Here is a 25,390-nt window from a genome sequence, read left to right on the forward strand (position 1 = left end):
TCTATATTTGTCATACTGTGCAAGAAAAATCAAATTAAAAGTGAAAAATATGAAAAAGAAAAAAACAAAAAGTGAAAATACTATACTTCGATCCATATTCAGTTTTCATAGGTCTCCCTCTGGATGGGGATGGCTTTTTCCATCCCAAGTCTATTGGAATTGCCTTAAATCATCTCATTGCTGAAAAAAAGCACATCCATACAATTGATCATCACATAATCTTATTGTTGCTATGTCCAATGATCTCCTGGTTCTGATCTCAGAACCTCACTCAGCATCAGTCCCTGTAAGTCTCTCCAGGCCTTTCTGAAATCCTCCTGCTGATCATTTCCAATAATATTCCATAACATTCATATACCACAATTTATTAAGTAATTTATTTCCTTTTCTGATAATCTGGGCAATGTATATTTTTTGTAATTATTCATCCATTTCGATTAGATTGTCGGATTTGCCCATACAGTTGGACAAAATAGCTTCTAATTATTGCTTTAATTTTTTTGTCATTGATAGTAAGTTCACCTTTTTCATTTTTGATGCTAGTTTTTTCCCTTTCCTTTTTTCTAATCAAATTAACCAAAAGCTTATCTATTTTGTTGTTTTTTTTTTCATAAAACCAACTCTTAGTTTTATCAATTAGTGCAATAGGTCTTAGTTTCATTTTCATTACTCTTTGCTTTGAGTTCCAGAATTTCTAATTTGGTATTTAATTGGAGAGTTTTAATTTGTATTTTTTCTAGCTTTTTTAGTTGCATGCCCAATTCATTGACCTCCTCTTTCTCTGTTTTTTTCTTGTAGCTATTTAGAGATATAAAATTTCCCCTAAGATCTGCTTTGGCTGCATCCCATAGATTTTGGTATGTTTCCTCATTATTGTCATTTCCTTGGATGAAATTATGGATTGATTGTTATTTGTTATTTGACCCACTCATTTTTAAGAAATAGATCATTTAATTTCCAATTGTCTTTTAGCCTATCTTTCCCTGGCCCTTTATTGAATGTTATTTTTATTTCATTGTGGTCTGAAAAGGAAGCATTTACTATTCCTGCATTTGATTGTGAGGTTTTATGCCCTAATACATGGTCAGTTTTTGTGTAGGTACCATGTACTGCCAAAAAAAAAAAGGTGTGTTCCTTTCTGTCCCTATTTAATTTTCTCCAGAGGTCTTTCATATCAAGATTTTCTAGAAGCCTATTAACCCTCCCTGGTTTCTTGTTTATTTTGTGGTTTGATTTGTCTGATTCTGAGAGGGGAAGGCTGAGGTCCCCCTAGCATAATTTTGCTGTCCGTTTCTTCCTGTAATTGGCTTAAAATCTTCTCTAGGAATTTGACTGCTCTACCACTTGGTGCATACACATTCAATGCATTACTACTTCATTGTTTCCAGTACCCTTTATCAAGATGTACTTTCCCTCCTTATCTTTTAATTAGATCTAGTTTTACTTTTGCTTTATCTAACATCAGAATTGCCACCCCTGCTTTTTTTTTTAATTTCAGCTGAAGCAGAATAAATTTTGCTCCAGCCTTTACTCTGTGTCTTTCTGTATCAAAGGTGTTTCTTGCAAACAAACTGTTGTAGGATTCTATTTTTTCATCCACTCTGACATTTGCCTCCATTTTATGGTGGAATTCACCGCACTCACATTGTCAGAATTACCAGCTCTGTATGTCCTTCCATCCTGTTTTCTCTCCTGTATATACTTTTTCTCGCTCTCTCTACTCTGTCCATAATAATAGGGGTTTTTTTCTGGTGTTTCTGCCCTCCCTTCTATCCTGTCCCTCCCTTTTCTGTCTCTTTTCTCCTCCCACTTCTTTATAAAATTAGATAAATTTCTATGCCCAACTGAGTGATTAAGTTATTCCCTCTTAGAGCTAGAACTGAGGAGATCAAGCTTCAGGCAGTGACCATCCCCCTCCCTTTTCCCTTGATCTTTTGTACCTCTTCATGTGAATTAATTGTCCCTTTATTCCTCCCCTTTCCTCTTTTTTCCCCACCCCTTCATGTCTTTTTCTTTGATGTCATCACATCTTTTTCTAAGCCATGACTCTTGCATACCTCATTTCTTTTCTCCTTTTATTTCTACCTCTCTTACTTCCCTTGTGAAGTCTTTTATGAGCATTTCCAGGATGCCTCTTTGGACTCGGGACCAGTTTATCTCACTCTGAGATTTCTTCTGTGGACATCCTATCCTTGTTTAAGTTTGTGTTTTGGTCAGTCCAGTCGCCATAGTAGCTTTCTATGGTCAATGTACTTTTCTGTTCTTTGCTTTTCTTTTGGTAATTCCTTTTTCTTACTTTTATGCTTGGGCTCTGCTCCTGGGGTAAAGGGGGGTTGTCCCAAGCTTCCTGTGCAGTTTCGAGCCTCAGCTTTGAGCACAGGGGCCCCTTGTGTTTGCAGGGAGCAGCTTTGCCTTCTCTGTTCAGAAAACAGCCTGGTTTCCCAGAATTTGCCTTCTGAGCTGGGACTGGAGGCTGCCTCCCTCGTCTGTTTCTCTACTGAGTCAAGAATGAGGGTCTCAATTGCTGATTTACTGTCATTGAGACCCTCTCACTGGCTTTGCCAGAGTCTGTATGAGCTGGGCTGAACCCCCTTTTCTCCCCAGTGAGACTGATCTTTTTTGAGTTTTTTGGTCCATCTTGAGCTGGAGAGGGGTTCCATTCCTTCAGACTCAGCCCAGAGGCTTGGTTCTGTGTGGTTTTTCAGGGAAACTGGGAGAGCTTGAGGAGCTTTCTGGCTTTACTCTGCGGCTCCAGCCCCGGAGCCCTTTCTTCTGATGGGCATCTTGAAATCTTAGTATTAATGTACTTTATTCCAACTCTAGGAGATCAGTAGTAATGAGGGCTATAGCTCAGCATTAATACAGTTATCTCTTCCATATTGTGAATTTATCCATCATGATTTTGATATATCATGGGTTGACATAAGAAATTAAATGGGAATTTTTTAGGAGCTGTGTGGAAGCCACAGATGACACAAGGCCAGCAGATGAGCCAGAGGCTATGACCAAATAAATATTTAAACCCAGATTTTACAAGATTCTATAAATACCTCATAAAGGAAAAAGAAAAAATTCAAGCTCGCCTATGGTTACACAGTCAATAAATGTCTGAAACTGGATTTTCACTCACTTCTTCCTGCCTTTGAGGGAGCTAGTATCAAGGATGAAAAATACAGAGAGAGATGTGCAATTCTAACAAGATGGGGTAGGTGGGTTGTGAAGACCACCTAGTGAAGAGCTCTCAAAGGCAAGCAGAAGGGCACATCCAAGATGGTATAAGAAGAGGGAGCAACTCCCCTCCCTCTGCATCTCCAAAAAGAAGGCTGCATTTCTTGTAGTTGTAATCTTCAAATCAAGGGAGAAACTGCAGCAGGTAATCTTTATGGCCCCCAAGATCACCGATTCAGACGACTGGCAAGGGACCAGGAAAGGAAATGTGGAACAGAAACAGGCTTGGATCATGGACACAGTGTCCAGAGCCCAAAACCTCAAAAGGGAACAATCACCTGCAAGCCAAACCTTCCAGAAAAATACAACTCGCCCATGGATGTTAGAATTCCTAGAAGAAATGATGTAAGAAAGTATAAATGAATGAGAATGACAGAGGAAAGAATTGGAAAAGGAATGAGGACTATGGTATGTAACCTTGGATAACAGACTTGCACAAGAGCTTTCAATCTCGACTAAGTAAAAGACTTCCTCAAAGTCAGAATGGACCAAACACAGGCGTTTGTGACTCCCATGAATTAGGAAATAGTAAAAGTCAAAAGATCGAAAAAATTAGAGAAATGTAAAACATCTTTTTTAAAGCTGTTTTGGGCAGAGATCATTTAAGCATCATTGAAACAGAGATGAGATTGATTCATAAAAGAAAACTGCCTGGATCTTTGAACCAGAGGGCAGACTAGAAGTAAAAAAAATCTTCACCAATCACATCTTTAAAGAAAATGCCAAATCAAAACTCTCACGAATGTCACAGCCAGAGGAACCTGGTCAAAAGAAAAGGAGGAGTCCAGTCCTTGTTCTGTGAGCGGGCAGAAGAATTCAAGTGCCAGAGAGCCCCAGGAGGGATGACGCAAGATTTATCAGCTGCCACCTGTTAGGAGTGGAGAGCATGGAACAAGTATTCTAAAAGGCAAGATTTGTACTCAGCAAAAATGAGTGTGCTCCAGTGAAAGTTGTGGGGGTGGAGGATGCGGGTAAGGGACAAGTAAGGCCACAAAAGGAATGGAGGACTTCTACATTCCTGATAACCAAAAACAAAAAACCTGAAGCCAGATAGAAACATGGACATAAAGAGAAACATAAAAAGGTAGCTAGAATGCAAAGTGAAAAGGAAGCATTGTGTACAATTACTTAAATAAGATATTCTAAATTATAACATGAGAACAATTCTGAAGGCGTCTGAAGGAAAATGTTATAAACCTTTTTTAGAAGAAAGAACTAATGTGATGCAAGTGTGTATTATATGGTACCGCATATATATATCTCAAATGTTGGCCTTCCCTAATGTGTGTTGAGAGGAAGGGAGACAACTCGGAACTCAAAATGTGGCCAAAAAATAAAAAAGAGAGGATTTTTAAAAAGTAAATATAAGCTAGTGATTAGAAAAGACTAAGGATGGCACGTTTATGTTCTAATGAGGACAAATGAGCCAGACATCCCCAGAAACCCAAAAAATCAGAAGTCACCCAGGAAATAAGCGGGGGGGATCAGGAGTGATTTTTCTTGTTTGGATGATTGAGAGAAAAAAAAAGAAACATTAGAGAAGAAAATGGGAGAAGTGGTGGGATATAATCAGGGGGCTATATAAACCAGGATGGGGAGGGGCAAGGAGTCCTTAAATGGACCTCACTTTGAGGTACTAGAGTGAACCTGTGCGATCTGAACCATCTCGTTAACATTGTAAAAATGAACATTAGAAAAATTGAAGAACTTGCATGAACACAATGATTGATTATGCTTTGAGGACAGATGGTTCAGAATCATCTTTCTGAGGGGCTGGGGGAGACATGCAGGGTAAGACGCAGTTTCACATGTGGTCAGTAGGGAAATTTGTTTTGATTTATGTATTGCAGAGTTTGGGGGGGAGAAGAGAGTCCTGGGGCTGTGAGTGTTTGGTTCTGATTTTTTTCTCTCCAGTTAGAGGGGGAGGGAGGAGTGGAAGGGAAAGAAGCTGGGGGGGAAGTGGAAGGGAAAGAAGCTGGGTGCCTGTCAACTTTCTAAAATACACCCAAAAGCCAACTGGAGTCATTGCCATTGCATCTGAAGGCAGCCTTTGGAATTTAGCAGAGGAGGGATCGACACGATCAGAGTGGATCAGTTCTGGGACAGGCGGACATGGGGCCGGTTCTAGAACAGGTGGATGTGGGGCCCAGACGGACATGGGGCTGGTTCTGGGACAGACAGACATGGGGCTGGTTCTGGGACAGACGGACATGGGGCCGACTGGACCACTTGGTCCAAGTGTAAGGAGGGGATATTCTGAACCAGGGGAGATGGATGTTGGGCACTTGCCCAGACTGAATCTGAGTTGGGAGCTGAGCGTAGTGCCAAGGGGGGCTGGCCTGGGGTGGGGGTGGCGGGGAAGGTGAGGGTCTGGACAGGATGTGCTGGAAGCGCTGTCTGAACATTTAGTGTGAAATGTAGACTGAGAAGCAGGAGTCTGACAGGTCAGCAAAAGAGAGTAAGGGGCCCATGGAGCTTTGGGGTTTGCCCCCTGCTGGGGCGGGGAACCAACCCCCCGAAGAAGTGACTCGCCACCAGGAGAACGACCAGAGGGAAGAGGGTGGCTGGACGATTCTGGCTGGATCCTGGTCTCTAGAAGGGGTAGAGCGACCTGCCAGGGTCACCCAGCCCAGACGGGTCAGTGGCCGCATCTGAGCTCGATGTCTCCTGACTCCAGGCTGTGCCCTTTCCACCACGCCAGCCACTGCCCAGAAGAACGGAGGCTGATGGGAGCCATCGACGGAGCCCTTAAAGCAGTTGGAGCAGGGCTGAGGTAACAGTGTAGATGGTGTAGAATAGAATGGGAGAAGGCGTTAAGGGCTTAGATGGCCTTATAGGAGCCCCACTGTGAGGGAAGGATCATCCTTAGAGGGCAGGGGCCCTAGAGCCTGGCACAGAGAAGGTTCGCCCCCGGAAGACAAGGGCCCGGGAGCCTGGTGCAGAGAAGGTTCGCCTCGGAGGACAAGGGCCCAGGAGCCTGGCACAGAGAAGGTTCGCCCCCGGAAGACAAGGGCCCGGGAGCCTGGTGCAGAGAAGGTTCGCCCCCGGAGGGCAGGGGCCCTGGAGCCTGGCACAGAGAAGGTTCGCCCCTGGAGGGCAGGGGCCCTGGAGCCTGGCACAGAGAAGGTTCGCCCCTGGAGGACAAGGGCCCGGGAGGCCGGTGCAGAGAAAGTTCGCTCCCGGAGGTCAGGGGCCCAGGAGCCTGGCACAGAGAAGGTTCGCCCCCGGAGGGCAGGGGCCCGGGAACCCGTCGCAGGGGCCCTGGAGCCTGGCACAGAGAAGGTTCGCCCCTGGAGGACAAGGGCCCGGGAGGCCGGTGCAGAGAAGGTTCGCCCCCGGAGGGCAAGGGCCCAGGAGTCTGGCGCCAAAGGCAGGGACCACCCGGTGGGCACAGTGAGGCGCTGTGTTGTAGCAGGTTTGGAAGGAGCTGAGGTGAAAGGGAAAAAGAGATAAGGGAGAGGGGGGATGACAGTGGCTGCCAGCTGCTGGAGAAGGGGCTGGGCTTGGGTTCGAGGGGGGGGGGCTCACCGCCGCCGAGGTGAGAAGGGGGCACCCTCCGTGCTGCAGGGACGTGGGCGAGCCAAAGGGAGTCACACTGGGGGGGCTTTGACCACTCCGGCTGGACCAGCAGCATTGTGAGTGTGACCGCAGGTACCAGGGCTCTGCACAAGGGGCTCCCGCTCTGCCTGCCTCCCTGGAGGTCGGGGGCTCCCTGGAGATCCTCACCACAGCCTGTGGACACCATGGCTGCGGCTCCTTCCCCTCCTGCCTAGCAGCCAGACGCCGGCCGGGACCAGCCGTCAGACACTCTCAGGAGAGCCCTCATGGACAGGGTGGAATGTGCCGGCAGCCACCGGGACCCAGAGCCAGGAGAGACCAGAAGCCTGGAGGGCAAGGGACAGAGAAATGGCCTTTTGTGGAAATCAGACATTGGAGGGTTGGAGCTGGTGAGTGGGTGGGCCCGCAGCCCCTGGGGGGGAAATGGGAGGGCGGGCAGAGGAGTGCCTGGGACTCCCCCTTTACAAACAACCAGCCTAAGACTATATGGACCTGAAGCAAGAGCTGGACACCTCAGGGACCCCGGCCCATCCACCTGCTGCTCCCCTCGAAAACTGAGGCCGTGTCCCTGCCACACACAGAACACCCACTTTCTGCAAGGGCTGATAAGCGCCTACTAAGTGCCAGTGAAAGGTCCTGGGGGACAAGGAGGAAAAAGACAAGCAAGTCCCGAGGAATTCATCAGGAGGCCAGTCAGAGGACCATCGGGCCAGCCCGAGGGCCAGACTCAGAGTGTCCATCAGAGGGAGCGAGGGAGACTCGGGCCTGTGGGACCGCCAGGTCAGCCCAAGCCCGAGGGCCAGACTCAGAGTGTCCATCAGAGGCAGCGAGGGAGACTCGGGCCTGTTAGAAGTTAGTGAAAACGGATGCCGTTTTCCTGTCCAAATTCAAGGACCCCAAGTTAAGAAGCCCCAGGCTGGAGCAAGAAGAGGGGGGTGCAGGAAGGGCTTGGGGGGGACACTGCAAAGGAAAAGACAAAAATCTAACTGAGATTTTTAAGGTTTTCAAGAGGTTTTCCAATGAGTCTGGAATCACTTTGTAGCTTGGGGGAGGGGAGTGACAAAAACGGTGGCAGTGGAGGGAATGGGGGCCACAAGGAAAAGGGGCGGCTCCTCCGCGGCCCCAGGAACCTCCAGGGTTAAAAGACCGCGGGTCCAAATGTTGGGGAGGCAGAGGAAGCTCTCAGCAGGAAGCCGTTAGCTCTGTGGCAGTGGAGTTCTCATGCCGCTGGGGACAGGCCGAAGCAGCTGGTCAGCCCGAGGTCAAAGGGCCCGGGAGGGGATGGACTCTGTGCCTGGGACCCCAGGGTCACACTGGTCGGCACCGTGGCCAGATCCAAGGAGTTGCTCGTGTCAGCCCCAGAGAGCGTCCCCGTTCTCAGATCGTCGGCCCCTTGGACACCTCCACACAGGTAAGGGGCAAGCTCCGGGCCCAGCATGGGGCAGCGGCCGGTGGAGACCCCTCAGAGGAGGGGGGGTAGGGGCCAGGGGCTTGACCAGACCGGGGGGCCGGCAGCTCCATCTCCGGCCTCGCGTCCCCGGCACAGAGCAGCGCTCGGTCAGTGGGAGCCGGCAGGGTCCGGGGCACAGCAGGGCTGACCTCTGGGCCTGGAGGCCGCCCAGGGCCTCTTTTTGGGTCAGTTCCCAGGCCCGTTGGCTTCTGGGCCTGGAGCTGAGCGAGGCAGGAGCGTGGCCGTAACTTGTAGCTCCCAGACGCCCTCATTCCGCTTGTTGTCTAATTTTCCTCTTTTGTTTTAAAGGAACCTGAAGACTTTGCTTATGGAAAAGAACCCCATAAAAGCACTGCCCGTGGAGCTGGGTGAGCGCTTTCTTCTTCAGCAGAGCTTCCCTCCAATGCTTAGTAGGGCCCAAAATTCCCTGCCCCCGCACAGCAGACGGGGCAGCCGGCCGGCGGCCGGTGGGGAAGGGGAGTCCCGGGGTTAGAGTCGGGAGGCGCGAATTTAGGGTTAGGGTTAGGGTTAGGCGTCCGGTGGGGAAGGGGGTGTCCTGGGGTCTCAGCCAGACGGCGTCTGGTGGGGAAGGGGGTGTCCTGGGGTCTCAGCCAGACGGCGTCTGGTGGGGAAGGGGGTGTCCTGGGGTCTCAGCCAGACGGCGTCCAGTGGGGAAGGGGGTGTCCCCGGGGGCCTTGGCCGGACTAGTGTCCTCTGGGGAAGGGGGAGTCCCGGGGGCCTCAGCCAGCCCGCGTCCGGTGGGGAAGGGGGTGTCCTGGGGTCTCAGCCAGACGGCGTCTGGTGGGGAAGGGGAGTCCCGGGGGCCTCGGCCAGACGGCGTCCGGTGGGGAAGGGGGTGTCCCCGGGGGCCTCGGTCGGACTAGTGTCCTCTGGGGAAGGGAGAGTCCCGGGGGCCTCAGCCGGGACAGCCTGGTGGGGAAGGGGTTCCTGGGTCCCAGCCAGACCGCCTGGGGGGAAGGGGGGTCCCGGGGGCCTCGGCCAGGCGGCGGCCGGTGGGGAAGGGGGTGTCCCCGGGGGCCTCGGTCGGACTAGTGTCCTCTGGGGAAGGGAGAGTCCCGGGGGCCTCAGCCAGCCCGGCGTCCGGTGGGGAAGGGGGTGTCCTGGGGTCTCAGCCAGACGGCGTCCGGTGGGGAAGGGGAGTCCCGGGGGCCTCGGCCAGACGGCGTCCGGTGGGGAAGGGGGTGTCCTGGGGTCTCAGCCAGACGGCGTCCGGTGGGGAAGGGGGAGTCCCCCTCGGGGGACAGGGAGGCTCAGGGGAGCGAGCGGGGGAGGGGCAGGGATCACCCCGGGGGCGGCCCTCCCAGCATCCCGCTGCCTAGACGGAGAAAGGCCCAGGAAGGTGCTCACTGGGCTGGGGGTGGCCGGTGGCGTCCTGTTACCTAGACCCAGGCACGCCCCAGGAAAGCGCTCACCGGCCCCCCTTTTTCTTTTGCAGGAAACTTGATGTCCCTGAAAGCCCTGAACCTGAGGAGCTGCCCTCTGGAGTTCCCTCCTCCCCACGTCATCCACAAGGGCCTGCCCGCCATCCTGGCCTTCCTCCGCACGTGGGCCCTGGAGCACCCGGTCTCCCTGCTGCAGCAAGGTGGGCCCCGGGCCCAGAGGCCTCCAGGCCTGGGGGGGAGGGGCGTGGATCCGAACCCTCCATTGGGTGCAGTGAACTCCCAGGGAGGTGCAGGAGCCCAGAATAGCCAGAACGGGAAACCCGGAGCCCCCAGGGCCAGGCAACCCCTCCCTCGCCACCCCTTTGTTCTAATCCTAAGGGGGTAGCGGGGGGGGGGGCAGCATGGGGCGGGGGTCACGGGGCCAAGCCGCTGCTTTCCCCCCAGAAGCCGCCCCCATGCAAAGGGCGAACTCTCTGAAAGAGCTCTCCAGGGCCCGGTCGGAGGCCGAGCCGCCGGCCTCGGCCGGGGAGGACGCCCAGGGGAAGGACTGCCACTTCCCCCTCGTGGAGAGACTGAACCTGGCCGAGGTCATGGAGTCCAGTCCCGATCTCTCGGAGGACGTGTCCAGCGAGGAGGGGATGAAGCAGTTCTGGCAACTGAGGCAGGAGATCGTGGCCAACGAGAAGGCCGACATCCTCTCCAGCCAGCTGCTGCCGGCCCAGCTGCCCCTAGAGGTGCAGAGCCGCGCCAAGGAGCACCTCCACAAACCCAAGTACAGCTTCAGGTAACTTCCCCGGGTCGCCCGACCTGTGTGCCCCCAGAACCTTGTGCCCCCAGAACCTTGTACCCCCAGAACCTTGTGCCCCCTGGAACCTTGTGTCCCCTGGAAGCTTGTTTCCCCCGGAACCTTGTACCCCCAGAACCTTGTGCCCCGGAACCTTGTACCCTAGAACCTTGTATCCCCATGTGCCCCCAGAACTTGTCCCCCAGAACCTTGTGCCCCCTTTGTGCTCCCGGAACCTTGTACCCCCAGAACCTTGTGCCCCCGGAACCTTGTACCCCTAGAACCTTGTATCCCCATGTGCCCCCAGAACCTTGTGCCCCCCAAGAACCTTGTGCCCCCAGAACCTTGTACCCCCAGAACCTTGTGCCCCCAGAACCTTGTACCCACAGAACCCTGTGCCCCCAGAACCTTGTCCCCCAGAACCTTGTGCCCCTGGAACTTTGTGCCCCCCAGCTCTGCGGACCTGGGGGCTGCATCCAGGGGAGGGTCAGTTTGGAGTGGGGCCCAGAGCAGGGGCCCCGGGGGCAGCGGCTGCCTCTGATGCCCTGAGCTGGCAGGGTGGGCCGGGGTCCGGCTGCAGGCCCCCCGGTGTTAGCCGTGTTCACGGCGGAAGGGATCCCTTTCCAAGGAGAAGCCGTGGCCGCTCCAGGCGGCGGGGGGCAGCCCGGAAAGGCCCCTGGAAGAGGGGAGGGTTAGGGCCGGTCCCCCCACACACCTGCCCCAGTCCCTCCGGCCGACAGCCCCCGAGGCAGAGAGCAATGGCCGCCGTCTGGCTGAGCCCGAGCTGGGAGGGGCCCAGGCCCGCAGAAGGCTCCAAGGTTGAAGGTGGCACTGGAGAGGCAAGAACCACGACTTCACCCTCAGGGACCCGGGCACGGCTCATCCGGGCGCCTGAGCTCCCTGGAATCCCTGGAATCCCATGTAACATCTCCAGCTCCTTCTGGCCTTCGTCAGAGCCCTCGGGAGGTGCCACCGGGCTCGTCCGAGGGGCAAGGGGCAAACGCTGGCCTCTGACAGGGTCCCTTCCCACAGGCGCCCAAGGGAGAATGCAGAGGGCACAGGAGGCGGGGGAAGGGGAAGAAGCGGGGCCAGGGCCAGGCTTGGGGGCAACAGGAGCCGGGGCCCCCACAGACATGGGAGAGGAGACTCCCCGAGAAGCTGCCAGGAGGGCTGTGATGGGGGAGGGAGCTGTCCGAGGTGATGGCCAGACTGCAGGGGGCTCAGCAAGACCAGGCCACGGGCACCCTGAGCATGAGTGATGGGGGCCGCATGTGCCCCGAGTGTGAGGGTGACGGGCCCCGAGTGTGAGGGTGACGGGCCCCGAGTGTGAGGGTGACGGGCCCCAAGTGTGAGGGTGACGGGCCGAGGGTGCCCCGAGTGTGGGAGAAGCTCCCCTCATGCTAGGGTCACGCTGCCATCACTGACGCCTGCGCAAGTGTCCCAGGGCCTCCGGCCTTGCCGCTTTCCGGTCCAATTTTCAGTGGGGGCCAGGGGGGCCTCTGCAGCCTGCTGGGGGAGGCATTTGTGAGGCTGCCTCGGGATGCAGGGAGGCCGGCCCGTCCGCCCCACGGCCCAGCCTGGAGCGGGGCACCCGGGAAGGCTCCCCAGCTTCGGCCGCCCCCTCAGCCCAGAGGGCCCCACAGGGCTGGGATGTCCTTGTTAAAGGCTTTGTGTGCCTGGACTTTGGTTCAGACTTTAAAATGGGTCCTGAGTTGCCCTCACTCTCTCTGGGCTCCCCCCTTTGTGTTAGTTGGAATTGGGGCAGCTTTTGGGGTGCCCTATGGGGGGCAGCCTGGGGTTTGGGGGACCTAGTTCTGCTGAGGTTGCTCCTTTTTTAGTGGCTAGAACACAGGTTTTCTGCTCCTTACGTGGGTCCCTCTGGCCTGGGGCCCCGAGTTCAGTCTTTGCTCCCGGCTGACTCCAGAGGCCCCAGCACCCTTTTGCCTTTTTCTCTCTGCCTCTGATGCTGCTTCCAAAGCTTGGGGCATCACCCGGGTGCCCTCCCCCCCCGCTTCTGCATCCTCAGGGACCCCCACTGGGAGGCCCCACACTGCTGCCCCCGAGTTCTGGCAGGGCCCGCTGCTCCAGGCAGGTCCGACCACTGCTCTCGGGCCGGGGAAGTTCCAGAAGTGGGCGGCAGCTCACGTCCAAAGCAGCCCAGGCCAGGCCCTCCGAGTGTGCGCCGGTCATCCTCGGACATGGCCTCCAAAGTCCAGAGATGTCTGCCACAGCGCGAGGGGAGCAGCTCCCAGAGCAGAGGTCCGCTGGCGGCCGGGCCGGCCACGGAGCCAGGGAGCCGGAAAGCCGCCACGGAGCCACGGAATCAGGGAGCCACGGAGCCACAGAAATAGGGAGCTGGCCACGGAGCCAGGGAGGCCTGCAAAGGAAACCAGCAGTGAATGGTGATGAAGGGCTGCTTTGTGGGCTTTGCTCCCACGGGTCCCACGGTCAGGGAGAGAGAGAGACAGGGACCACTTTCCTTCTCGGCACAGCGACGGCTCCAGCTGTGCGTCCGTGGCAGACCTTGGGCTGCTCCACTTCGGGGCGCTTGTTTAATGAAGGGAGATCCCGGCGAGGCAGCGGCGGAGGGAGATTCATGGAGAGACCAGGCCAGGAAGGTTCCTCAGCGAAATTCGGAGACAAGCAGCAGACTGCGAGCGCCCCCCACCGGCAGCGACAAGGAACCGTGATGAGTCACGGTGAGATTGGGCGGAGACCCTCCAGCTCATTCTGGGGGGGCAGCTCCGGGCAGCAGACATGGCGGGGAGTCCTTGGGAGGGATGGAGCTGGAGATAGTCTCAGCAGGGGCCGCTTCCCACCGGAGAGACTGCGCCTGGAGACTGTGTCCCACAGGCAGGAGACTCTGTGTCCCACAGGCAGGAGACTCTGTGTCCCACAGGCAGGAGACTCTGCGCCCCGCAGCCCGGAGACTTTGCGTCCCGCAGCCCGAAGACTCTGCGCCCGGAGACTCTGTGTACCGCAGCCCGGAGATTCTGTGTCTCACAGCCCAGAGACTCTGAGTCCCACAGCCCAGAGACTGCATCCCACAGCCCGGAGACTGCACCTGGAGACTCTGCGCCCGGAGACTCTGCGCCCCGCAGCCCGGACACTCTGCGCCCCGCAGCCCGGAGACTCTGTGTCCCACAGCCCGGAGACTCTGCGCCCCGCAGCCCAGAGACTCTGTGTCCCACAGCCCGGAGACTCTGCACCTGGAGACTGCGCCCCGCAGCCCGGACACTCTGCGTCCCGCAGCCCGAAGACTCTGCGCCCGGAGACTCTGTGTACCGCAGCCCGGAGATTCTGTGTCTCACAGCCCAGAGACTCTGAGTCCCACAGCCCAGAGACTGCATCCCACAGCCCGGAGACTGCACCTGGAGACTCTGCGCCCGGAGACTCTGCGCCCCGCAGCCCGGACACTCTGCGCCCCGCAGCCCGGAGACTCTGTGTCCCACAGCCCGGAGACTCTGCGCCCCGCAGCCCAGAGACTCTGTGTCCCACAGCCCGGAGACTCTGCACCTGGAGACTGCGCCCCGCAGCCCGGACACTCTGCGCCCCGCAGCCCGGAGACTCTGCGCCCCGCATCCCGGAGACTCTGAGTCCCACAGCCCGGAGACTCTGCGCCCCGCAGCCCGGAGATTCTGTGTCTCACAGCCCAGAGACTCTGAGTCCCACAGCCCGGAGACTGCACCTGGAGACTCTGCGCCCGGAGACTCTGCGCCCCGCAGCCCGGACACTCTGCGCCCCGCAGCCCGGAGACTCTGCGTCCCACAGCCCGGAGACTCTGCGCCCCGCCGCCCGGAGACTCTGGTCCCACAGCCCGGAGACTGCACTGCGCCCCGCAGCCCGGACACTCTGCGCCCCGCAGCCCGGAGACTCTGCATCCCACAGCCCGGAGACTGCACCTGGAGACTCTGCGCCCGGAGACTCTGCGCCCCGCAGCCCGGACACTCTGCGCCCCGCAGCCTGGAACCCTGCGCCCGCAGCCCGGAGACCTGTGTCCCACAGCCCAGGAACCTGTGTCCCCAGCCCGGAGACTTGCACCTGGAGACCGGGCGCCCCGCAGCCCGGACACCTGGCCCGCAGCCCGGAGACCTTGCATCCCAGCCCGAGACTCTGCGCCCCGCAGCCCGGAGACTCTGTGCCCGCAGCCCGGAGACTGAGTCCCAAGCCCAGAAGTCCCACAGCCCGGAGACTGCACCTGGAGACTCCGCCCGAGACTTGCGCCCCGCAGCCCGGACACTCTGCGCCCCGCAGCCCGGAGACTCTGCGTCCCACAGCCCGGAGACTCTGCGCCCCGCAGCCCGGAGACTCTGCGCCCCGCAGCCCGGAGATTCTGTGTCTCACAGCCCAGAGACTCTGAGTCCCACAGCCCGGAGACTGCACCTGGAGACTCTGCGCCCGGAGACTCTGCGCCCCGCAGCCCGGACACTCTGCGCCCCGCAGCCCGGAGACTCTGCGTCCCACAGCCCGGAGACTCTGCGCCCCGCATCCCGGAGACTCTGCGCCCCGCAGCCCGGAGATTCTGTGTCTCACAGCCCAGAGACTCTGAGTCCCACAGCCCGGAGACTGCACCTGGAGACTCTGCGCCCGGAGACTCTACGCCCCGCAGCCCGGACACTCTGCGTCCCACAGCCCAGAGACTCTGCATCCCACAGCCCGGAGACTCTGCATCCCACAGCCCGGACACTCTGCGCCCCGCAGCCCGGAGACTGAGTCCCACAGCCCGGAGACTTTGCGTGCTTTGGGTGCTCCGGGCAGTGGACACCGGCACTCAGCAGACTGTGTCACTGCGCTAGGCAGAGCCACGGGGAGCACGGAGATTCCCCAGAGCGGGAAAAGGGGCCGAAGACGCAGTGCTGCCCAGCAGGGCCCGCCCCAGGGGGCGCAGGGGATGCTGACCACATGCTGCCCGGGGCAAGGAGACAAAGGCGCTTTCAGAGACTCGGGGCCGGCACTCAGCGACATCAGGACTGTTGGATGGGAATGACGGGAGTTTCTGTAAAGGAGAACTCGGCGGGCGGACCAGCAGGAAGTTGGTCCCTGAGAAGGCGGCTTTTCCTCCCTTAGAAGGACCAGGGGAAAGAAGGACGCAGGCAGGACTCGTGGCTCCGGAAGGAGGCACTGAAGTCCAGCTGGGCTCCCCGGGGCTTGGGAGGGATGCCCGAGGGCAGGGGAGAAGCCGAGCCCTTGGGGCATCTCAGCCACTGGCGGCTCCCCCGGGAGGAGGGTCCTGGGAGGGGGCTGGGCTCCCCCAGTGTTCTCAGAGACCGTCAGTCAGCAGCGGTGACAACCTTTACCCGGGGCTGAAATCGGGCCTTCTCCAGCAGACTCCCAGCCCAGGAGAGGCCTTGGTTCTCCAGCGGCGACGGGCTCGGGCCGATGCCGGCCGGATCTATGAGGTGCAGGTGCTGCTGCTCACAAGAAGTTTCTGAGTCTCGGGGGCGCAGGCTTGCGCTGATTTCGGCCCCCCCACCCCGTGGAGGCCGCGCCCCCCATGGCCCTCCGGCCCTGCAGGAGCCGCGGCTGCGGCAAATGGAGAAGTTGGGAAAGCTGCGGACTAGCGCGCTGCCCTCGGAGGGAGGCTCTCCCGGGACGTGCCCCCGGATAATGCCTCAGCCGAGCCAGCTCGGCCTTTGGCTGCACAGGAAGGTGGGGGACAGGAGGGGGGCCAGGCCGACCCCCAGACCTCGCGCTGCCTCCAGACCGACCCCCAGCAGCAGGTCTCCAGAGCCCTTGTGCCACCTCCTTGTGGTGCTGCTGAACCAGACGGCGCCGGTGCCAGGCCAGGAAGCGGAGTCGCTGCCGTCCGAATTGTCTCCGGAAGATTCTCAGGCTGGCCTGGCAGTGTGAGGGCCCGGAGGGGCCGGACCCCGGTCCCTTCTGGAGCCCAGCTCTGCTGCCATTGGACGCCGACAGTGTCTGCCAAAAAGGCGGTTCATGGAGCCCTCCCACGGAGCAGGCGCTGACCCGGCCCTCCCAAGGGTCCCTGAGCAACTCAGGAGTCAAACGTGATGGGGCTGGCGACATCCCTGCCCAAGGGGCCGCCGAGCTCGGGGTGCGTGTCCTTGGGCCGTTTGTGGCTCTGTGTAAAAAACCCTCGGGTCTGCAGTGGGAATCCTCATATCCGAACCGTGTGGGGCTAAGGATGCCCCGAGCCTGGCGCCCCCAGAGAGCGAGGAGAGCTCGGAATGCCCCCGGCTGGGTGGCAGCTCCCTGAGGGCCCCCCAGGACCCCAGCCCTGAGCTAACGGTGACAAATGATGATGATAAAGTGTTACAGGATGAGGGAAAAGTAAGTCTTAGAGAAAGGGGAATAAATAATAATAATAATGTTATTGAACAAGGAAAAATAAAAATCTTTTAGGAAGAATTAGGAAGGATGAAAGGGCTTTTTCCATTCCAGCCACATGTTCCTGCTCACTGACCCCGTCTCCTCCATTCCCGCTGGTGTCCTGAGAAGGGGAGGTGCCCTCGTTCGGGTGGGGTGGTGCAGTGGGTGGCGCCCCAGCCCTGAAATCAGGAGGACCCGCGTGCAAATCCGGCCTCAGACCCCTAACACTTCCTGGCTGTGGGACCCTGGGCAAGCCACTGACCCCCAGCTGCCTCTGCAAAAATACATACGTGCACCTATGTTTTTGTTAAGGCCGCCACTGAAAAAGCCGTACAATTCTAAAAAGAAAACCCCTCCCTTCAAGAGCATATTTCCTGAAATCCCATCCTACGAGACACAGATTCAGATCAAGAAAGACGAAGAGAAACACTTGGCCGCCCTCAAGGAGCTAAAGGAGAAGCAGGCGTTGATAGAGCAACGGAAAAGGTAGGATGGCGGAGGCTGGAGCGGGTTCCACGATGGCGCTCGCCAACTTTGCGCCGGGCCCGGTCCTGGGGATCGCTGACTGGGGTCCCCACCTCCTCGGGCTGCGCCCCGTCCCACCTGCCCCTCCCGCTGTTCCCCGGAGGTTTGCCCAAGGCTCCCTCCCTCTCTGCTGACACTTCGGTCCCGGCGGCCCTGACGGCCTCCCTCATTCCTAGAGGTTCCTCAGGGGCTTCCACACAGGGTCACCCCATGCAGAGTCTGCGGCCACACAGCAGCTCCAGGGGATGGGGGATGGGTCGGGCTGGTGGGCAGTGGTCTGTGTGTCCAGGAGGGTCCGGGAAGGAGCTGGACATTTGGGGAGCTGAGGCGCTCCTGTGGGCAGCCCCCGGACATCCTCCACCCATATGGGCCATCTGGTCCGCTCCTGGTGGCAGGTGAGCCAAAGGGACACCCATAAAGGTGGTTGTGGACGGGAAAGCCCCCTCCTCTCCAGTGGGGGGATGAAGGTGAGTCGCTGTGACGTGGGACGGCGGCACCTGTGGTAGGGCCCCTGCTCCCAGGCCCATGGGACGGCGGCACCTGTGGTAGGGCCCCTGCTCCCAGGCCCACGGGAATACCCTCAGCCGTCCTGCCCGTGGGCTCGCTGCCGGATCCAGGAAAGGCGTTTCTCCTTCATCCTCGAGAACGGGGTCTAAGCTGGGTGGACTCTCCTGTCCCTCCCTGAAGTGCCAGTCTTCCCCAAGTCCCCAGTGAATGGGGGGTCCCAAGGAGTCTCCCCCGATGAGTCATCACGACTTCCCCCAACCTGGCAGGTCTCCTCTGACTACATCTCCACGTGCCCCCCCAGCGTAAGTGATTGCCCACCCTGAGTTACACCTTCCAGCCCCCACCCCTTACGTTTCCTTTTCAAGTCCCTGTTCCCCTCCTCCCCCCCCCACCCCCAACCATCACATTTTCCTTCTGCTACCTGTATTTCCTTGTTCGGGGGTGGCCTCCATCTCCCAGTTTCAGTTGCTTTGCCAAACTTGCTTCATTTCTTTGCTTCTCGTGACTGTGGAAACCAAACTCTGGTCCAGGTCTCCCGGCCAAGCTGCCCTTTTGGGCTGGAGTTTTCCTGGGTCCTCAGGGTCTTCCATAACTCCATCATCTCCCCTCCTCCCTCCCCTCTTCCTCTCTTCCTTCTGTAAGAAACAAAAGGTCCTCCCAAGAACTCCGTGACCCACCCATGACTCTGCAAAGGCCGCCTTTTATTTCCTGTCCTGCCCTCCCCCAGCCTCATCAGTGAGTATCATAGAACTTGCAGAAGGTGAACCTCCTCCCCAGACCTGGCCAGGCCCTGCCCCCAAGGAGCTCACATCCCGGTAGAGGCAAAGGGGCCAGCCTAGAACCCGGGTATTCTTTGATGCCCTGGTGGGTTACATTTTTCCAATTTAATTTTACTAGCTCTGTGGAAACCAAATGCCCATCCATTTCTCATCCTCCCTCTCCCTTCCTTCCTTCCTTTTTTCCTTCCTTCATTCCTTCCCTCCTTCCTTCCTTCTTTCCATTTCTTCCTCCTTTCCTTTTTCCCTCCCTTCCTTTCCTTCTTCCCTCCCTCCTTCCCTCCCTTCCTTTCTCCTTCCCTCCCTTTTTTCCTTCCTTTTCTTACTCCCTTCCTTCCTTCTCTTCCTTCCTTTTTTCCTTTCTTCATTCCTTCCTTCCTTCCTTTTTTCCTTTCTTCCTTCCTTCCTTCCTTTTTTCCTTCCTTCCTTCCTTCCTTCCTTTTTTCCTTCCTTTTTTCCTTTCTTCCTTCCTTCCATTTCTTCCTCCTTCCCTCCTTTCCTTCCTTCCTCTTTTCCATTTCTTCCTCCCTCCCTCCCTTCCTTATTTCCTCCCTCCCTCTCTCCCTTCCTTCCTTCCTTCTTCCTTTCTTTCCTTATCCCCTTTCTCCCTTACCTTCCTCTCTGCCTTCCCTCCCTGCCCTCTTTCCACATAGGTGCTCTTAAAATGCTTTTTCCCTTCCTGTAGCTGAAACCTTCAGAGAATCTTGGCCTTCTTGGCTAGATTTCCTCCTTGCGGACCAGGCCTTCAACCCAAACCGCTCCGACACTTATTGGTTGGCTACCAGTCCATCCTGGGTCAACCCCCACGTGGTCATTGCTTGGGTTCTGCATAAGTGTGAATCGCAGCCATCTCTGCTTTGGCCAGAAGCCCCAAGGGCCTCTCCTTCCCAAACTTATTTCTTTAGGTTTTTCCTCTTTTTTGACCTCTTTCTCCCAGACTTATTTCTTTAGGTTTTTCCTCTTTTTTGACCTCTTCCCTCCCAGACTTATTTCTTTAGGTTTTTTCCTCTTTTTTGACTAGAAGGAGGCCATTCTTTGCCTCAGTTACTCGGTAGCCTTAATCACTGACCGGTTGCGGCCTGGGGCAGACAGAACTCTCGAAGACCCACTGCTTACCAAGGGCCAGGTCTCCCACTGCATCCGGGCCGTCTCCGGTGGTCCTGATCTAGGTCTGGCCACTGGACTCAGATGGCTCCGGAGGGGGCAGTGAGGCCGGTGATCTTGCCCCCTCACTTCCCTGGCCATTGTGGCATCCCCTCCCAGAGGTCCTGGGCCTCTTTGAGAAGGAAGGACAAACAGCAGTTGAATGGGGGTACGCCATCAGACATACATAGTAGTGTTGAGGTTGGGAAGGGACCCCAAAAGGTTGAGGGCCACTGAGGTCATGAGGTGTCTCAAAAGAATTTGCAGGCTTTTCCCCATCTCCAAGCCAAGGGGCAAAGTTGATTGGGATTGTAAGGCCGGCGGGCTAAGTTCCAAAAGGATTTAGCAAAGCCCCAAGAGCAAGGAGACCTTTGTCCCGTTCCTCTTGTCCCGAAGTGCTCATTTTGTGGCCAGGGCTAGAACCGAGGAGGGGTCTCAGGGTTCTCCCTGCCCAGCAGATCACCTGTCTGGCCGTCAGCAGGCTTTGCAGGGCCATCCTGAGCCCAGAAGGCTTTAGAATCATGGATAGATTGTGTGGGGGGAGCGCCCCGAGGTCAGGGGACCCCACTCTGTTTCCCCTGTAGCCTAGCAGAGGGCTGTGGGGCAGGCAGGAAGCCTCAAGGCAAGGAGGTGAGGGCCTGCCCATCCTGGGGGGCGGCTAGGGGGAAGGGGCTGCAGCAGATGGGCAGGCAGAAGGCCTGACTATGGACACAGCCCCGGGGGTGGCGGGTTGGGGTACCACAGAAAGGGGAGGGGGCACAGCTGTCCCTTCACATTGGCTTGTATTCAGCTCAGCCTAAGTCTCCTCTGAGCCCCCCCCCCCCCAGCTGGAGGGCCCCCGGACGGACCTTGGAGTGACGGCTCCTCCCGTCTTCCCCTCGGCCAGCTCTAGGTCATCCGCCGTCACCCTGCCCACTCCTCTCCACTGTGTCACGCCCCGTGGCGACATCCCTGCCAGCTCTCCCCGGGCACCCCTGCTCTACCTGTTTGGGGAGCTCCCTGAGGGCCTGCCGGCTCCTTGGGATCTTGTTTTCCTTTCTGGAGGTGCCCTCGACCCGGCTTTAATGACTGACCGGAACAGGAGGAGGGAAGCTCCAGCACCGCACGTTTGCAGACTCCGTCAGCCCCTTTCACCGTCTTGGGCGCGACGCACCTCCGCCGGCCCCTCCATCTCCTGGTCCTGGGACCTCGGATTCTAGTCGAGGGCGCCATCTTGCTCCCTCTGCCCTTTCCCACCCAAAGCCGAATTAGAAGCAGAGGGAGCGCTGAGCCTCGGGTCTGTGGCCCGTTGGTCCTTCTGCCCCGCGCTGGCTCACCAGCCGACCAGTCCCAAGTGCTTCTGTCTGTTCTTTACTGACTTACTGATTTATTCTATTTGAGCTTAGGAAATAAAGAAGCGTTTCCATAACAGCAAATAAAAAGGGGGAAAGATGATTGCCCGTGACACTGAAAAGCCGCACTGTCCCACTGCCTCTTCCTCTTAAATGCGTAACAAGTGTCGCTTAGCGCTTTTTCTTTCTCCTCCCTCCCCAGCCCACCCAGAGGTGGCTGCTGTTGGACACAAATGTGGGCTTGTGTAAGAAAGTCATCCGCTGCTACTTCTGCTTTTCCTTCCCAGCTGCTTTGGAGTTAATTTGGCCATTTATACTAGAACGACTCGGTTGCCTAAAGCTGTTCTTAAAACAGTATTGTTGGGGCAGCTGGATGGCTCAGTGGCTAGAGCACCAGCTGCGAAGTCAGGAGGACCGAGTTCAGATCCCGCTTCAGATACTTAACACTTCCTGGCTGTGTGACCCTGAGCAAGTCACTTAACCCTGATTGCCTCAGCAAAAACAAAGAAGAGCAGTATTGGCGTTACTGTGGACAGCGCCGTCTCGGTTCTGCCCGTTTCCCTCTTCCCCGTTTCTCGCCCATCTGCGCAGGGTCCGCCCAGCACAATGATGTCCATCCCCAGCCACTCTTGTTCGGCCTCCTGGGCTGACGGCCATCCCTGCGGGCTCCGGCTCTTTGCCGCCTCACAGACGGCGTGCAGCCGGGTTCTCCTTTCCCTGATCATTGGCGAGCAGACCCGGATGGTTGGGGCCGAGGGCTGGCAGTTTCAAGGCTCTCCACTTAGCAGTGGCACCAACTATAGTGTTCCTTTCCTTCCTCCTTCCCCCTTTCTTCCTGCCCCGGGCCAGCGTCCAGGCGTTCTCCATCAGTGATGGGCTTAGAGGGTGGGGTCTTAGTCACGGGTCCCTGCCCCCAGCGTGGGAGGGGAGATGATGGTGTCCTCCACAATGACTTGGTTTGTCCTGAGCTTTAACCATGGACCCCGCTGTATCCCAAGGCAGGAGGCCGGTCTTCAAATCCAGCCACTTGGGAGTGTGTGAGCCCGGGCAAGTCCCTTCACCCCGTGTGCCTCGGTTTCCTTATCTGTAAAATGAGCTGAAGAATGCCCCACCAGTATCTCTAGCAAGAGAACCCCCAGTGGGGTCACAGAAACTCGGAGTGAAGGCCATTTAAGCATCTCCATGACGTTCGGTTAACTTAAGGCGCTGTGACTTGTCTAAAATGCCCTTTGTTTGTTCCAGAGAGAAAACAGTGCTCCAGAAATGGCGACAGCGACCCAAAGGAACAAAGAAAAAGGAGGACACGCGCCGTCTGCCAAAGGACATGGTACGTTCCCGGGTCTGAGGAGTTCTGGTCACTAGGGGGAGAAGAAAAGACCATGGGGTCCTGGGGAAGCCGCCTACTGGATCCCTGCTTTCCCCAAGAAGTGGCTCCGGGGGAGCCGACCCGCTTGTCCCCCTAGGCCCCAGTGTTCCTGTCCGGGGCAGCGGGGGGGCTAGACCTCGCACAATCGGGAGGAAACTCGGTTCATCCGGACGCACCACTCATTGGCGTTCATAAGGACGGCTGCAAAAGCCACAGAGCTGGGAGCTTCGTTGCTAACATAGAGTATGCAAGGATTAAAAAACAGGATGGAGGGGGTGAAAGTCCTGGTTTCCGACTGCGGCGGAAGGGCGGAGGGATGTGCTTGTGTGGGAGGACAGAGATTGGGCCAGCTCCAAAACCGTGGAGTTGGAGACTTCACAAAGTTGGGGGCAAAAGACAAAGTGGAGTCATTAATGCGGATCCTTAACGGACCTTCTCCCAGAGCGCCCATTCAAACACTTGGTCTGTTTAGATTTTGGATGGATCGGCAGTCTGTCGTAAGGGACATGGGGGCGGGGGAGGAGAGGCCAAAAGTGGAAGCCAAGTGTCAATGTGATGAGAGAGAGCACCTTGAACACTCCCCCTCTGCTCTGTCCCTCTCTAAGTCGGGCTCCCGAGGGCTCACAGCCCCATCAGAGAGGGCAGATTTACGTGTCATCGGGCAAACAAATGACAAAAAGGCACAGTAATTAACACAGTAATAATCGTCGGTATTAAATAAGTAAAACCGTCTCCCTGTAGCCCACTCCCCGTCCGTTTATTGAGCACGCTTCATCCAGGGGCCCCGATGTTCCCAGTCCTTGGCAGTTGCTGGAAACTCCTTCCCTTGCACTTCCTGGGCAAGCGAAGCCCTCCGAAGGGGCTCGTAGAAGATTCGCTTCTCTGATTTGGAGCCACTTGCACCCGAGACCCCAAATCTGCTGGTAAAACTTACTGGAGTCTCCTAAACTTGGCCTTCCGGTAACTCGCTCAAACCTTACGGTTCTGATTCTGTTAACAGAGCTTTAAGAAGAGCTTTAAATTAAGAACCTGTAATTTGCCTGAAACGTCAGAGAACTTTTTATACACTACTTGCTATTTCCTAAACCCTCACTTGCACAGGCTGAAGGACGGACCTTCAAAAGAAAATGATTTGGCAAATGAGCCTTTCAGTGTCTTAATATTAATAATGATTTCAAAATAAGTCTCTGGAAAGGAAGGAAATAAGTTCGCTTTCTTTACTATTATCAATGCCATTTAATATCTGCAATCCTTAATCTGGTTTTGAGAACTCATTACTTCCAATACTCAGGTGCAGCAAGGTCAGCCCTTCCAAAAGCATCGTTCCAAACTGGAACTCCCCTTTCACACACAAAGTCCTAGGGAGAGAACACGTGGCTGAAAGGTCCTGGACCCTGAAAGCCTTGTTCCCTTTGTGGGATTCTCACGATGTTTCCCTCCAGTGTCGTTCTCTCCCGGGAGAGTCTTCAGTAAGATAATCTCAGATCATCGGCAAATTGGGGGAAAGGGTTGGGGGAGGGGAGAATTACCTGTCATATCGATGGAGGAAAGTAGATCATGACGACTAAACAAGACTAGAGGGGATCGTAGAAAGTGAAATGTGTCCATTTTGATTAGATGAAATTAAAAGATTCAGCGCAAACAAAAGCAATGCAGCCAAAATTAGAAGGGAAGCAGTCAGTGGGGTGGGTGGGAAATGAGAGATTTTATAATTAGTTTTCCTGATAAGGTCTCCTTTGTCAAATATAGAAGAAGTTCAACCAAATTCATCAAAATGAAATCCATTCCCAAAGGATAAAAAGTTTTCAGAAAAAAATCAAAGCTACCGATTATCACGTAAAAATTTCTCACTAATAATGAAAGAAAAGCCAAAACATCTGTGAGATTTCACCTCACATCTCTCAGACTGGCTGATATTACCGAGAAGGAAAATGACACATGCTGAAGGGGGTGTGGGAGAAGAGGGGGCACTAAGGCACTCTTGGAGTTGTGAAGTGAGCCAGGCGTTCGTGGAACTAAGCCCGAAGGGCTGTCGTATTGTGGATCCCTCTCTGTCCATCAACATCACCACTGGGCCTGTATCCCAAAGAGATGACCGGAAAAGGAAAACGACCTTGTGTATTCAGAAATATGACAGCTTCTTGTGGTGGCAAAGAATTGGGACCCAAGGGGATGCCCGTCAGTCGGGGAATGGGCTGTGCTGTGTGACTGTGATGGGCTACTCACTGTGCTCCCCTTTTTCCTCCCCCTCAGCCTTCCTAGAGTTGGACCCTAACCCTAAATTCCTCAGAGTATTCTCCTGTCTAGTCCTTCCCTATACCCCTTGAGATCTGTTTCCCAAATGAGTGAGTGTGTCCCCCTGTGACCAGCTCTCCTTCCCTTGTCCCATCAGTTGTGACCTGCTTGTGCCCGAGCTGGGGGGAGCCCGTGAGCTGTCTGGTCCAAGCCATCTCCCTTTTGGGGTCCTAGGAAGGCCACTGAGAGGTCAAGGGTCTTCCTCTTCAGCTCCGATGCTTATTCTAGGTCTGGGCCATCCTGTTTGCCCCAGCAACAAGCACTTCTAGTTCTGCTTAAACATTTAATGTTGATTTACAAAGGAACGTTTACTTCAAAGATAGAAGGAAACGGCAGAATGGACATTTCCCTTTGTCCAGGCCCTCGGAGGCAAACTCTCCTGCACCATCTTCGTTTCTGGGGAGAATAGGCTCAGGCCAGATGTACTTTCTGCCAAAACTGGACAGGGAAGAGTCTGTGAGTCCGCTGGGCCCATGGGACATCCGGATGGAGAGCTCTAGCCACAGCTATTCTCCTGTCACGGGCTCAGTGTCTCCACTAGCTTCCTTCTGCTAAATGTTGGTTATCTGGAAGACAAGCCCAGATAGGGCAAGTAAACTCCACATTAGAAGGGACAAATGGCTGACGGGGACAGGGTCAGAGAGGGCCTTTTACCTGCGAGTCACCAGCCTGGATGGACCAGCAGACGGGGTCC

The 25,390-nt window shown here is 56.3% G+C and overlaps 1 protein-coding gene across 5 annotated transcripts in view; it reads left to right on the forward strand.

The window, feature by feature from the left end:
- The window catches only part of LRRC27 (leucine rich repeat containing 27), a 32,093-nt gene extending 8,960 nt beyond the window's left edge, over positions 1 to 23,133 (forward strand). For 2 of the 5 annotated variants that reach the window (XM_031957069.1, XM_031957068.1), the window contains exons 4-8: positions 8,546 to 8,604; positions 9,693 to 9,839; positions 10,084 to 10,423; positions 17,066 to 17,239; positions 20,591 to 21,171. In XM_031957069.1, the coding sequence (XP_031812929.1) occupies positions 8,546 to 8,604; positions 9,693 to 9,839; positions 10,084 to 10,423; positions 17,066 to 17,239; positions 20,591 to 20,903 (1,033 nt within the window). In that variant the 3' untranslated portion in view covers positions 20,904 to 21,171. Of the gene's footprint in view, positions 1 to 8,545; positions 8,605 to 9,692; positions 9,840 to 10,083; positions 10,424 to 17,065; positions 17,240 to 18,051; positions 18,088 to 20,590; positions 21,174 to 22,277 lie in introns of those variants that run through there. The other 3 variants (XM_031957071.1, XM_031957070.1, XM_031957072.1) reach the window with 3 other exon arrangements.
- The last annotated feature ends 2,257 nt before the right edge of the window (positions 23,134 to 25,390 follow it).

The sequence above is a fragment of the Sarcophilus harrisii genome, chromosome 2, assembly GCF_902635505.1.
Source record: "Sarcophilus harrisii chromosome 2, mSarHar1.11, whole genome shotgun sequence".
Taxonomy (NCBI): Eukaryota; Metazoa; Chordata; class Mammalia; order Dasyuromorphia; family Dasyuridae; genus Sarcophilus; species Sarcophilus harrisii.